Genomic DNA, 12,731 nt, shown 5'->3' with positions numbered 1-12,731 from the left:
GATGTTCTTTTGAGTCTTTTTTCCCCCCCCCCCCCCCCGGTCTCTATTTACGTCTCAAGTAGGTTTGACTACTTGTCAGAACAACCACACAAGCTCGTGCGAGTTAAAATTCAAAAGTATTAAACGCAGTAAGAAGATATCTTAATGAATTTGTTTTATATAAAGTTTGAATGTATTCTGTTGTGAGAAGTTAATGATACCTGAGAGCTCTGTATTATGAAGTTAAGATAAAAGTTTGACTCTTTATTTTTTAAATAATTATCGTCCACTCTGGTGCTAACAAAAATGTCAATTTATTTTCGAAAATACAACAACTTATAATCTCAAAGTAGTACTGCCAAAAACTTTGAAAAATGGTAAACCACACAATTTTTGGAACACAAATGCCCTTATTGCTAATAATTTGACATTATTTAAAATGCTTTCCAAGTCGATTGAATTAAATGAAATGAGATGGTTTATTTACGGAAGTTAGAAATATATCATTGAATGAATATGTTCAACTAAAAAAGCCGATCTTCAACTTTTTATTAGAATATATACATCATTTCATTCAAAATACATAATATTTTATCTAAATAGACGCGTTGTTTCGCTCAAGTGATTTAGACATACCTATTTGAATGATCAAATATAATTAAATGATGATTGGATCAATTATCATCCGTATATCAGAAACTTATTATATATCACGCATCATAACAAAAAATGTATTATAATTTAATTTGATCATTATAAATTTATTAACTAGATTTATTTTATAATTTACCATTCACCATCATTCCATCATCACGACCGCTTGTAGAAATGGTATGATAGGATGACTCAATATAAACGTAATGAGACGAACATGGAGATCAAAGTAGGTTGGATTGGGGTCAGGTTGGAAATGAGTGCAAATTGCAACAATGTTTGGAAAATGATGAAGGAAAAGAAATGAAGACAAATATAACAAAGGGGGAAAAATAGTTAAAGGAAGAAATCTCATTCATAGGATTGGAGCAGTGGAGTACTCAACTCATTACACAAGCAACGCAAGAAGCGGAGACAACTCTTGCGAGGATCAGAGGAGACACGAATTCATCGTCCGGCTATGTCGCTGGTGGATTACGCAGCTTCTTCAGATGAAGACGAGCCACAATCCCCTGCTCGGGAGCAGGAAAATGAGCAGGTGAAAGAAAACCCAGAAGAACGACACCGTTCTGGGGTTCCTGCGCCGGACCACGAAGACCCAGTTCGCGCGCGCAGCAGGTGATTCACGAAGACTTCGTTTTGCTTTTTCCCTTTTCTTCTTTTCGGAATTTTGTTACTTCTGCTTGTGTATGTCTGAAGTTAAATTTATAGGGGTTTCATGTCAGTATGTGTTAGAAGGATGGGGGTTTATGTTTGGAAGAAGAATTAATGATGATTATTCCATGTATTTATGACATAGTAAGTTTGATTCTTCTGGTTGGCTCTCTAGTTATTGTTCCGGTTTTTTTTTTGGGAGTATGGTGTTTGGATAGTTCTGTTGCAGCTCTTTTCTTGATAAAGGGGATATCTTTTAAAAAAATGAGCAATTTGCATGAAATTTTCAGAAATGGTGGGGGAGTTCTTAATTGAAACACCATTTGTAGGGATATTGCTTTGCCTGTCTGAACCAAAGGGAAAAGACGCAGTTTAGTTCGTCTTGGATCTTAGATATATTGGTTGAGACAAAAAAGAGAGAAAGAAAATGTCAGAAATGCAAAGAGCATTGAGTCACATGACACTGTTGTTTACAGTTAATGAGGGTCAGTAAAGCAACTTGCACTCACTGAAAATTCCTTGTGATTGCAAATAATCATTGTTAGCTCAAGATTGTCTTCAACTTGGCTGCTCTATATCTTACATGATATCAAAGACTAGAATACACCAGCAGTCAATACTTCTTAACATTTGTGAAAAGTCCTATCTTATTAAGCATGTAATGTCAACGCATTTGAAATAAGCCAAGCTGTTTGCACTAATTTTGTCAATTTCATAACAAATATGTTAATGTAAGTTTTTGACTGCTGCCTCTTTGGTAACTGAGTGGGGTTGTCATTAAGTTCTCAGGTGGACAAGCTGACAACATAACATGAATAACTAATTCTTAGTCGTTTGTTCACAAGCATCTATAAATATGCAACAGTATCGTGTTCTTTCTTTATTTTCTGTTGGTGACTTAAGTTTATCACTAATGGGAGGAAACATAGAAAATTTGACCATGTTCCATGTCTTCCTGGAATAATTGTTTTGGCGCTCAGTGGTCCATAATGTCTGGAAATAGAGGTCAAAATGGTCCACCTTTGGGATAAGATGTTTGAGCCAAGTTCTGGTTATGGAGCATCTGAAGTGGTATAGCTGCACCTAATAAGTTGCACTTGTTCTAAGCACTTTATGATCAAGCAAAGCTGTGGTTTGTCACAATAAGAAAAGAAACAAAATGGCATGATTTTTATGTTCATATCCAGATTCTCCCTCAGGTCTTTCCCTTTTTTTCTTTAATTTCTTTATTGATGAACTTTTGTCCTTTCTTTATCCTCAATTCATTCTTTTCACAGTGTGTGTGATGGTATTGCATATGGTCATCAAGAATTTTCATAGTCTGACAAAATGTAAAGAAACTAACAACTGCTATATCGTTGATGTATTGCTATTTTCAATGCTGAATTCCCTGTTTTCGTGAATCATAATTGAAAAGTCATAGTGAATCACTGGAAAGCATTATTGTAGATGTCTGTTGAGTTTGTAAATACATCTTTTGCATATTGTTGATTGCTGGGGTTTCAATTTTCTCTTTCTTATTCCTGATTCTTTGGCTTGGTTGTGTGGTGAAATAGAATATGCAGCATGATTCACTTTTGTTGTTCTCCAATGAAAATTCTCCTATTTATTTATTTATTTATGACTTTACTCTTTAGGAATTCTACAAATTTGCAGCCAACCTCAAGTAAACGAACAGACATAGTCTCCAATCAGTCCTCTGAGCTGAAACTTCCTGATGCATCTTTCCTCTTGAATTCACCAGTTGTGTCGTCTAATCTACTGAATGCTTCAGACCACTCATCCCGAGTTGCAGCTGCTATGGCAGAAAGCGCAGCACGAAAGAGAGACTTAAATGGACCATCTTCTACCTACCCTCGTAGTAAAGTTCCAAAAGGGACCTTACCTCATTCGAAAAATGTTCCAGATACTGTAGATGGTCGTTTGCTCCCACCTCAGCTAGCTGGAAGGTTAGTTTATCATACTTTTTATTATTGCCAAAGGTCTTCCACCTTCATATGGCTTAGCGAATTGTACTTGTATAATCATCTGATGCAACTTGTTTCCTCTACTGTAATCTTTTCAGTATGCTCTTAATGTGCATAAGAGGCGCATTTTTGCTTCTTTTGTTGAATCAAGCAAAGTGTATCAGTAGACCTGTTAACTTCAATTCGTACTCGTGCTATAGATAGCAAGCTTTTTAATCTGGTTGATCAGTCACTATATTTTTTTCTGTATGGGTCGTTTGAGTTCACTAATCCTTCTTTAGGTATTTTCACTAAAATCTGAGATTCTGAGAGAACTTTGAGTTGCAGTTGTATATTTTATTTCTGCTTTTTGTTAGTGAACTGTCATTTGGTTGGAGGACGGTTTGCAAGTTTGAAAACAAGCCTGGAAGCTAGTGTCCTGGACAGGGCTGCTTATAGATATTCACAGTCACCCATTTGATATATACACAATAGTATAATTTCTTTGGTTATGCAGTTTAAAGATTTTTCTTTCTAAATTTTATCATGAGTTTTGAATGCCTGAACTTCTTTGGTATCTCATTTTCTTGTGGATAAAATGTTTGTTAGTTTTATTTTAAGTTGCAATCAAGATGTTGAATATTTTTCTTCCTCACCATGGTTAGTATTTATTGACCTGTGAGCATTAGCATTCTGCTTTTGGTAGTAGTTCTTTTCTATATTTTAGTGCATGAGACAGCTGAAGGAAATACTCCTTAGTAACCTGCGAATATCCCAGGTGAAGTGTTTATCATTTTCTCACATTTTATTGTTGGTCAACTCCTGGGCATCCATAACTAAATATCGGCTGATTGAACATAAAATATTTTGCAGGAGCAATATTGTTACGGAAGACATAAGCAAACTCTTTGTGAAAAAGCAAACCAATTCTTCAACCGAATAGGTAATGCAAGTTGCTGATGAAGTTGCCCATAGAAATTGCTAGCAAGTTACTCTGCCAGCTGTTCACTCTAGCCTAAGGTTCAGGTTCAAGGGGATCGATAAATGGTATTCAACATTCAGTTTTTTGCCTGTGTAGAATGGAAATGTATGTACGTCCTTTTTCTGCACTTTGATATCAAATCATGCGCAACATCAGTCAGGAATCTCAGTTTTTTGGCCAACAATTCAATGAGCCTTAATTTCTCTTGTTTACCTTCCTAGTGAATACTTTGATGCTAATAGATGTGGGGGCCATGTTATTTCGATTATGTGTTACAGAGTGAGTTCTTTTTGTTTTTACTTTGTGTACTATGAACCAAATGTTTGAATCCGTATAATATTCTCGGTGTCATATCCCAACAGCACGTAATCGGGTGTGCTTTAACACCATATCATTCTTGGTATCATATGCCCATCAGATTATACATCTTGTTTTCTTTTATCATCCACATGTTTGGACTAGAAAGTTGCATCTTTTGGCTAACAGAACAATAATCTGAAGTCAGAATATGTGTAAGGACATAAGTGAGAGCTTATTGCTTACCTCTGTAGACTAAGTAGCATAATGTGCCAATTAGCAGACAGCCTCTCACATGGATCTGAAGCCTGCTTCAGATTTTTATCGCCTATGGTCACCGCAGCCCTACCAGTACCAGCACCACCTCGTCAATGCGAATTTGATGTCATTCTCAGTTTTTTGAATCTCATAAATTATAAAATTGACTGTTTTTATGACAATATGAAGGAAAAAAAAAACACTAAACTTCAAAGTTATTAGCAAAAATACGGTAAATTATTTTGATAGTTTGAGATTAGATTCAAATATACGAATGTTGTTTATTTTTTATAAAATAATAGATACATCTTGGTAGAAGTGTTGGCGTAATGTATCTTGATAGTGTTTGCGCAAATTTTTTTTCACTGCATAGGTATGTAATTATGATTTACGACTACAATTATAAGGGATGTAATTATAATTTTATAAAAGATAACAGGTATTTATGTATTTGGATATAATTTTAGGGGTCATAAATATAATTTATCAAACAAAAAAAAAAAAGAATACCAAATATAATAAAATGGGATAAGGAGGAGGGGCAATTTCGTCCCTCCACCGCACGTCACACTTGCGTCCTACGTGGAAAGCATCCCCGTAACCTGGCTGACAAATCACACAGGGGTACCTAAATTCCCATTCTGCCCCACTCTGGTACCAAAACCCTCATTCCCCCAAATCAACTTGTAACATAAAAAGAGTGACGCAAATGCAAACCTAAATTAACAAAAAATTAGAAAAAACCCCTAGAGAGAGAAAACTCTCACACTCTCTTCTCTCTCTCTCTCGATCTACTTCCAATTCTCGTTTAAACCTAGATCTATACACACGATTCTCCGATTTATATATGTAAAATCTCCATCTTTTGAATACATAAACATATATAGATTGATTAGTCTTGTAGGTTTCTGTAATGGCGGGGTGTATAAAGATGGTGAACAGATCGGCGTCGACGGCGTTCGCGCCGGACGGTGCGTACATCGCTGCGGGAACGATGGCAGGGGCAGTGGATCTGCAATTCAGCTCCTCCGCCAATCTCGATATATTCGAGCTTGATTTCGTGTCCGACGATCGCCAGCTGGTCCTGGCAGGCACCATCCCGAGCTCTGAGCGCTTCAATCGCCTTTCCTGGGAGAAGGGCCCCGCAAATTCCGAGGAATATTCGCTTGGTCTCATTGCCGGTGGCCTTGTCGATGGCAACATTGGGCTTTGGAATCCGAGGCATCTGATCTGGTGAATTCCAGTTACTTGGAACTTTCTGGAGTTTATCTTGTTGCCAATTGCACGTGTTTTCCGAATGATTGCGTGATTTGTTTTCTGGGGTGTTGATTATGGCTGCATTTTTTATGGTTGTATGATTGGTGTTATTTTTGATTAGTTAGAAGTTGCGACTTGCAGATAATTGATATAATGAATTTTGACGATTGCTTGATTTTGATAAAATGAGAACTGTATATATTGCAACTGAACTGGGTTTCGATTATTTTCTTCTCGATGCTGTTAATTTTCTTCAAAAACTTGAGTTGGGAAACTTTGAAATTTGTTGATTAAATTTTGCCATACTTCAATTGCACAACCACCTGGAATAAATCTTTATAGCTCCTCATTTGATTATTGCTACTTCAGTTTAGATTTCGAAAATGCTAAATTGTAGTTTAGTCAATTTCTATCTAGCCGAGTTATTATATGTGGCATTGATTTGAGTTGGATAGATTTGAAGAAAGGAGTGCATGATTTTATTTTCCTACTCTCCAAACTTCCGTTTTAATGTTATTTGTATCTGTGATAATGATAATTTAAATTTCCATCGTCACTTTATAAAATAGTTCAATGCTTAGCTTAGGCAAAATTCCACTCGGCCCTCTTTGCTAGAATTCTTTCCTATTCGCATTACAATTACCAGAACTTTGGTCTGTTATGGCTAAGGGTGTGAGGTAAAATACCATAAAAGCCGTAATTGCTCTTCGAAATCTCGTAAAATGGCCAATTTAGGCATACTCCTACTACTGTAACGAGGTTTATGATGGCTATGAAAACCAATTCTGATCTAAATCTTACGAAACAAAAAGCCTTTACCCAACTACTTATACCACTTTCTTAGGGACAGCTAATATTTATAATTTATCAAAAGTATATATTTGCTTCTTGGTAAATTTGGAACCAATTGATTTTAGTAAAGTCATGGTATTTTGCAGTTAATGGGCGATGATGCTCATGTTCTTTTTCGGTTAATTTAATTTTGACACTAGAATTCGTGTTTCATATGACTTAAGGAAAATATGGACGGTCACACATAGGAAAGATAGACAGCTGGGAGCAAGGATGGATATACTGAAAAGCACATGCTGTATAAAAGAACAATTACTAACAAACAAATAACGATCTTTGTTGTTTTTTGTAATATGTTTACATCTGTAGTTCCAATTTGTTTGTTAGCAAGTTGATCCTAGTACAGGTAATGATGTTCTTCATTTAAAAATAATAGTTGCAAGAAAATTTTAATGGAGAAAAGAAAATCTGAAAATATTAACTGGCTTAATGTTTGCTTGACCCTGCATACACTTCCACTGGTCTTATAAATTGGACTAAGTGATGGAGTATTTAAATTAATGCAACATGGTGTATTGGATGTGATGATGTCTTGGTATGTAGCTTGAACCTTATTTAGAGGAATGAAACTGGCATTTTCAGGAAACTTGTGGGACTTTGCATGAGAACTTTTTTTTATAAGAGTGTAATTAAGAACAAGATCTTACAATTTCTGTTTTTGTGAAAAATTGATTATTAGAAATTTTGTCTACTATAAAATCAAATGTAACCTTTCTTCTCTAGGAGATTAAATTATATTGCAATTCATTATTGGTCGACATTGACTTCTGAAATTGAAGGAACTCTTATAAGTAGGATTGGTTGAATGATAGAAACCCTTTCTTGCATTTCAAAGTTAAACTGGATTTTATATCAAACAAATTTGAGCTATTTGTAATTTTTTTGGAATATTAAACTGGTATTCATTTTTCAACTGTTGGTTCATCCAAGCTCTTGAAAACCCGACTATGTTCATCATTTCATTGCAGTGATGATGCTTGTTTAGTGCGCATCTGCCACGTGCTATTCTATACTCTGCTTAACTCTAACTCTGTGTGTGATCCAGTGCATGACTTTTGCTGCTGCAGCTTCTTCTTAGATGCTTTAGAACTGTTTAATGGGCCAGTATTATACCTTCTTGTTGCAAGCAGTCTGACTTGGTTGTGCTATTTTCTCATTAAGTACTTATGTTTAATTTCGTCCTCTGTATTAAAATAATAAATGCTATCAACATGTGATTTCCCTATTTTTGTTTGACGTGTTATACTTTTGACTATAATTTTAATATTCTGTGGCTGCTGCTTCAGTTTTTCTTGATATACTTAACAACTGTTTACTTTTGATGATTTTCTTGCTTTTGGTTCTGAAACCAGTAAAAAGGGTTCTGAGACAAGTGAGAATGCTTTTGTCGCAAATCTTTCGAGACACAGAGGACCTGTACGTTTCTGTGCTCCATATTCTGTACTTTTATGCATCTTTCTCAACCCATTTTAAATATGTTAGTGATGAGATGGTGTGTCTATTTGTTTTATCATGTCTCAATCAGGTTCGTGGCCTGGAGTTTAATTCTCTTTCCCCAAACCTTCTTGCTTCTGGCGCTGATGAAGGCGATATTTGTATATGGGATGTATCAAAACCATCAGAGCCAAGTCATTTTCCACCACTCAAGGTAGGCATTAAGTAATAGCTTTACCACTATTCTTAAGGCTTTTAAAACTATTTCATTGGAAAACTGGGAGTCTGTGGGGCTTTTATGAGAATGGATTCATAGTTGTTGTTTCAAAGAGCAAAAGAAGGATCTGTTATATGAAGGGTTAATAAGAAGTATTACGAAATGAAAGGAAAGAATGATGAACCAAACCTCCTTGGTAGTCTCACAACAGCAGCTTAGTTTCACTTGCAGTAGTATCCCGAGAAAATGTCCTTTGTTGTGTATGACGGGCTTTTATATTATAGGTTTAGCAGGGAGCCATGACTGTCTTCTTAGCAGGGAACCTTTTGCTCCCTTGTAGATTTTCTTAGAGGTTTTGAATTGTCTGATTGCTGTGCCTGATACTTTGTTCACTAGTATTGATTTCTCAAGTCCAACTGGTTCTCCTTTGAGTTGAAGAGCATGTGGGCCTGAACACCTTAGCAAGTTCATCCTAATGTTAACTGCTTGTTTTATCCACCTACTAATGAGTGGGTGATACCCGTTCAAACATGTGAGATATCCATACATGTTTCTGTCAGTGGATCTAGTGCTAACTACATTAAAGAAAAACAGGAGTAATGCACGGCAAGCTGTGAGGCAAAATATTCATTTGTCGTGGTAAAAACGATCTCCACCACTGAATCTAAATAAGGATAAGTGCCGTCTCAAAATTAAATGAAAAAATGTACAATGGACTTAAGTTTTCTACTTTACCAATATTATTCTTAAAATCTTACAGTTTTTTATTCGTTTTGGTACCACGTAGACAAGGCAAAATAGGATTACAATAGAAAAGACCTTTTTTCTTCTTGGACACACCAAGTACCACAAACTTTAACGTGTATTTCTGAAATTCTCTGGCCCTATAAATTATTTGTAACTATACTCTAAGCAATATTTTGGTGATCTCTGACATAGTCAGCAAGACATCAGCGGGAGCTCCTCCATTGGTATTGCACCTCTTCTGGAGCATTGTTTAACATTGAATCACACAAACTGTGAAACAATCATCAGTGTAGAGCTGTAAAAGAATCACCATACAGTGCAGGAGGTTTAACTTTATAAGCATTGTTTAACTTTATAGTATCTCAAGCTGGTTGGTGGTAGGGGAGCTATTCCTGTGAAGAGATAAGATTGTGAGTTTATGGCTAACGATGAGTGGGACAAATCAGACAAATCGAACAGAGGTTATCAGTAGTTGTCAAAACACAAGAAAACCAGACAAGTAAACAGATTAGAAATGGACAAACAATGAAGAAATAAAGTGAAGGAAACCAGCAGAGAGGCAGGAAATTTCTGTTGGCGTATGGTGTTCTTAGTTCTTAAAACACAGACAAAGAGAGGTAGTTCTTTTTACAAGCATACTTCGTGATACTGCCAAAATAGCTGTTTGAGCATCAATTAATCAGCTCCTTGATTACAAAATGCCACACAAATCCTTTTTACTATTTCACATGAAACCTATGCAGTGCTCTATCTCATATATTGATTCGTCGCCTTTTTCTTTGTACTAGCAAAGGCTATGATATTTGTTCTCCTTCTATAAATGGCTAGTTTTGCCCCAGATCAATTTTTTTCTCTCATTATGCATGGAGTTTTAGACTAATGCCCTTAAATTTTGCCGCCGACTTGTTGATTAGTTTCAGGCTCAAAATCAGAATAGTAACTTAAACTTTTTGAATTCTTTTACAGGGTAGTGGATCTGCAACACAAGGTGAAATTTCATTTTTGTCCTGGAATAGCAAGGTCCAGCACATACTGGCCTCCACTTCATTTAATGGGACAACTGGTAAGGAGGATGCTTTTCATTGAGATGTTATGCACCTATATCTTGCATTTTCAGTTGGACTAATAGGCATTTCCTGTGATTTCAGTGGTGTGGGATCTGAAGAAGCAAAAGCCAGTTATAAGGTAACTTTTTTTTGCCCTTGAATGTGAACCTGGATTGTTGCACTTTGAACCATTGACTGTAGACATCCATTTTGCCTGCTTTCCTGATATTTGATATGCCTATTTTGCAGTTTCTCGGATTCAGTTAGACGACGGTGCTCTGTTTTGCAATGGCATCCTGATGTTGCTACTCAGCTCATTGTTGCTTCTGATGAAGATAGTTCACCTTCTCTCAGGGTAATGTACATTTGGTTATAATTAGCTTCTTGGTACAAATTTCGTATAGTAATACTGCTCATGTAATTGGATTCTGTTCATCTTCAGCTGTGGGATATGCGGAATATAATGACTCCAGTAAAAGAGTTTGTAGGGCACACCAAAGGTACGTTATATCTGAGGAGTTCACTTCGAACATTGAACAAATTCTGTCTAAATTTTTGGTCCCAGTATGTTTCTAGTTGATTACCCCAACTTTTTTGAGGTGGGTTGTTTTCCTTGATTTGATCATGGTGTCAAAGTGGAAGTGATCAATGTTCTTAGGTGTAGAGCTGGCAAATGCTTTTGCTTAACTATATTGATAACATTATTCAATGTGCGAAAACTCTGTCCAAATCTCCCCCATCATTCATCTAGTACCCGAGTTTCAGTATCTAATCCATCTTTTCCTTGGCAAACGGAATTGTGTTACTGCCATAAGAATTTTCTTTGCTAATTATTTTGTTGGACTTCACAGAAACCTTTCTGGAGAAAAGAAAAATGCGAGTTTTAACATTGATGTATGTTGGGTTCTCATTAACCTGGTAACATAATTTAATTTTTTTACTTCAGAATGGGGGAGTAATAATAACGTAGGAAAAGTTTTCAGATCTGATATGTTGCTTGAGACGGGTTTGATTAGAACAAACTTCCACTTGTTCTCATGAAAAGTGTCAAAAGTTGCTAAACAGACCCATTAACTTGTAAGATTGGAAGATAGGTTACATTAGTTCAACGAACAGCAAATTATGTATATTTTTCTTGTCTATACTTCTGTCTAGTGAAATGTCTTCCAAATACTGTTCAGTTAATGGTACAGGGTAAGCAGATGATTGCTTGTCACAAAATTATATGAGCTTCCGTTAGTGGACAAAAACTTTCAGTGAACTTGAGCTCAAGCTACTCCAATTTGAATTTTGTTTGTTTTAGGTTAGGGAAAAGTTTCTTTGCCTTGGGTTTGGAACAAACTTATCTGTTCTGTGGTAAGGTAGGAATTTGATCTCAGTTACGGAGATACTTGACATAGTTTCTGAAATTTTTTGACGTGGAATGAAAATGCTTTATGCTGAATGCATTACTCCTTTTGTATTCGTTTGCTACCGCGGAAAGATTAGGGGACTGTTTTTGACACCATTAGATGATTCTTTTCGTGTGAGAGATTAATGTAATAGATTTATTCCCGCACTGATCTAGGGAGTGATTGCTGTTCTGGGGAATCTTTCCTCTCTCTACCTTCTTATATTCATTTCCCCCATATTCATGACAACTGATGGAATCAACCAACCTGTCACTGTCTGTCTCCTTTTTCTTATCTTTCTAATGTTTTATTTACTTTTTAAGTGGTAATCATGTCCTAAATATTCTTGTGAGTAGGCTTGTGATTTACTTATAATTTCTTGTAGCTGACAATTTCATATGACTCATTTTCACTTGCATCAGGTGTGATTGCCATGTCATGGTGCCCTATTGATAGCTCTTATCTGCTTACCTGTGCCAAAGACAACCGCACTATTTGCTGGGATACTGTATCTGGAGAGGTGAATATTTTGATTTCTTTATTGTCCTTAAAGGTGTTCTGTATGAAGACTTCCTTTTCCTGTTTTTCTTTTGTTATCCTTCATTCTTTTTGCAGCATTTCACATGTTACAGTTTCAACGTGAATTACTTTGTAGATTGTGGCTGAATTACCTGCTGGAACCAACTGGAATTTTGATGTACATTGGTATCCTAAGATCCCTGGAGTTATATCAGCATCTTCGTTTGATGGGAAAGTTGGCATTTATAATATAGAGGTAAATTCCCTGCTGCGTTGAACTCATCTTAGTGCTTCTCTGATGATGCTTTTTTGCTATTGGTGCAGTAAATGGTATTGTGGTTACGGTTCTTTTTTTTTTTTATCTTCTCATTTTCGTAATCGTTTATGTAGCTTCATTGCTTAGCATTTACTTAGATAGAACTGATCCCGTTACTTGCAGTTCTCGTAAATCTGCTCCTACTGTATCAAGATAAACATGTGGACCTAGATAATCTTCAT

At 36.0% G+C, this 12,731-nt stretch overlaps 2 protein-coding genes across 2 annotated transcripts in view; both read left to right on the top strand.

Annotated features, from left to right (window-relative positions):
- Positions 782-4,478, top strand: LOC105169439. Its single transcript, XM_011089832.2, has 3 exons — positions 782-1,251; positions 2,925-3,236; positions 4,107-4,478. Exons 1-3 carry the CDS (start codon positions 1,094-1,096, stop codon positions 4,174-4,176), a joined length of 540 nt encoding a protein of 179 aa, XP_011088134.1. The 5' UTR covers positions 782-1,093; the 3' UTR covers positions 4,177-4,478.
- Positions 5,474-12,731, top strand: part of LOC105169428 (protein transport protein SEC31 homolog B) — a 14,434-nt gene continuing 7,176 nt past the window's right edge. The window contains exons 1-9 of the mRNA XM_011089822.2: positions 5,474-6,003; positions 8,232-8,295; positions 8,405-8,527; positions 10,244-10,340; positions 10,426-10,462; positions 10,573-10,678; positions 10,766-10,823; positions 12,137-12,234; positions 12,370-12,489. Of these exons, the coding sequence (XP_011088124.1) occupies positions 5,684-6,003; positions 8,232-8,295; positions 8,405-8,527; positions 10,244-10,340; positions 10,426-10,462; positions 10,573-10,678; positions 10,766-10,823; positions 12,137-12,234; positions 12,370-12,489 (1,023 nt within the window). The 5' untranslated portion in view covers positions 5,474-5,683. The remainder of the gene's footprint in view (positions 6,004-8,231; positions 8,296-8,404; positions 8,528-10,243; positions 10,341-10,425; positions 10,463-10,572; positions 10,679-10,765; positions 10,824-12,136; positions 12,235-12,369; positions 12,490-12,731) is intronic.

The sequence above is a fragment of the Sesamum indicum genome, linkage group LG1 (assembly GCF_000512975.1).
Source record: "Sesamum indicum cultivar Zhongzhi No. 13 linkage group LG1, S_indicum_v1.0, whole genome shotgun sequence".
Taxonomy (NCBI): Eukaryota; Viridiplantae; Streptophyta; class Magnoliopsida; order Lamiales; family Pedaliaceae; genus Sesamum; species Sesamum indicum.
Note: the sequence above shows the minus strand (reverse complement) of the source record. Positions and strands in the feature narration are given on the sequence as shown.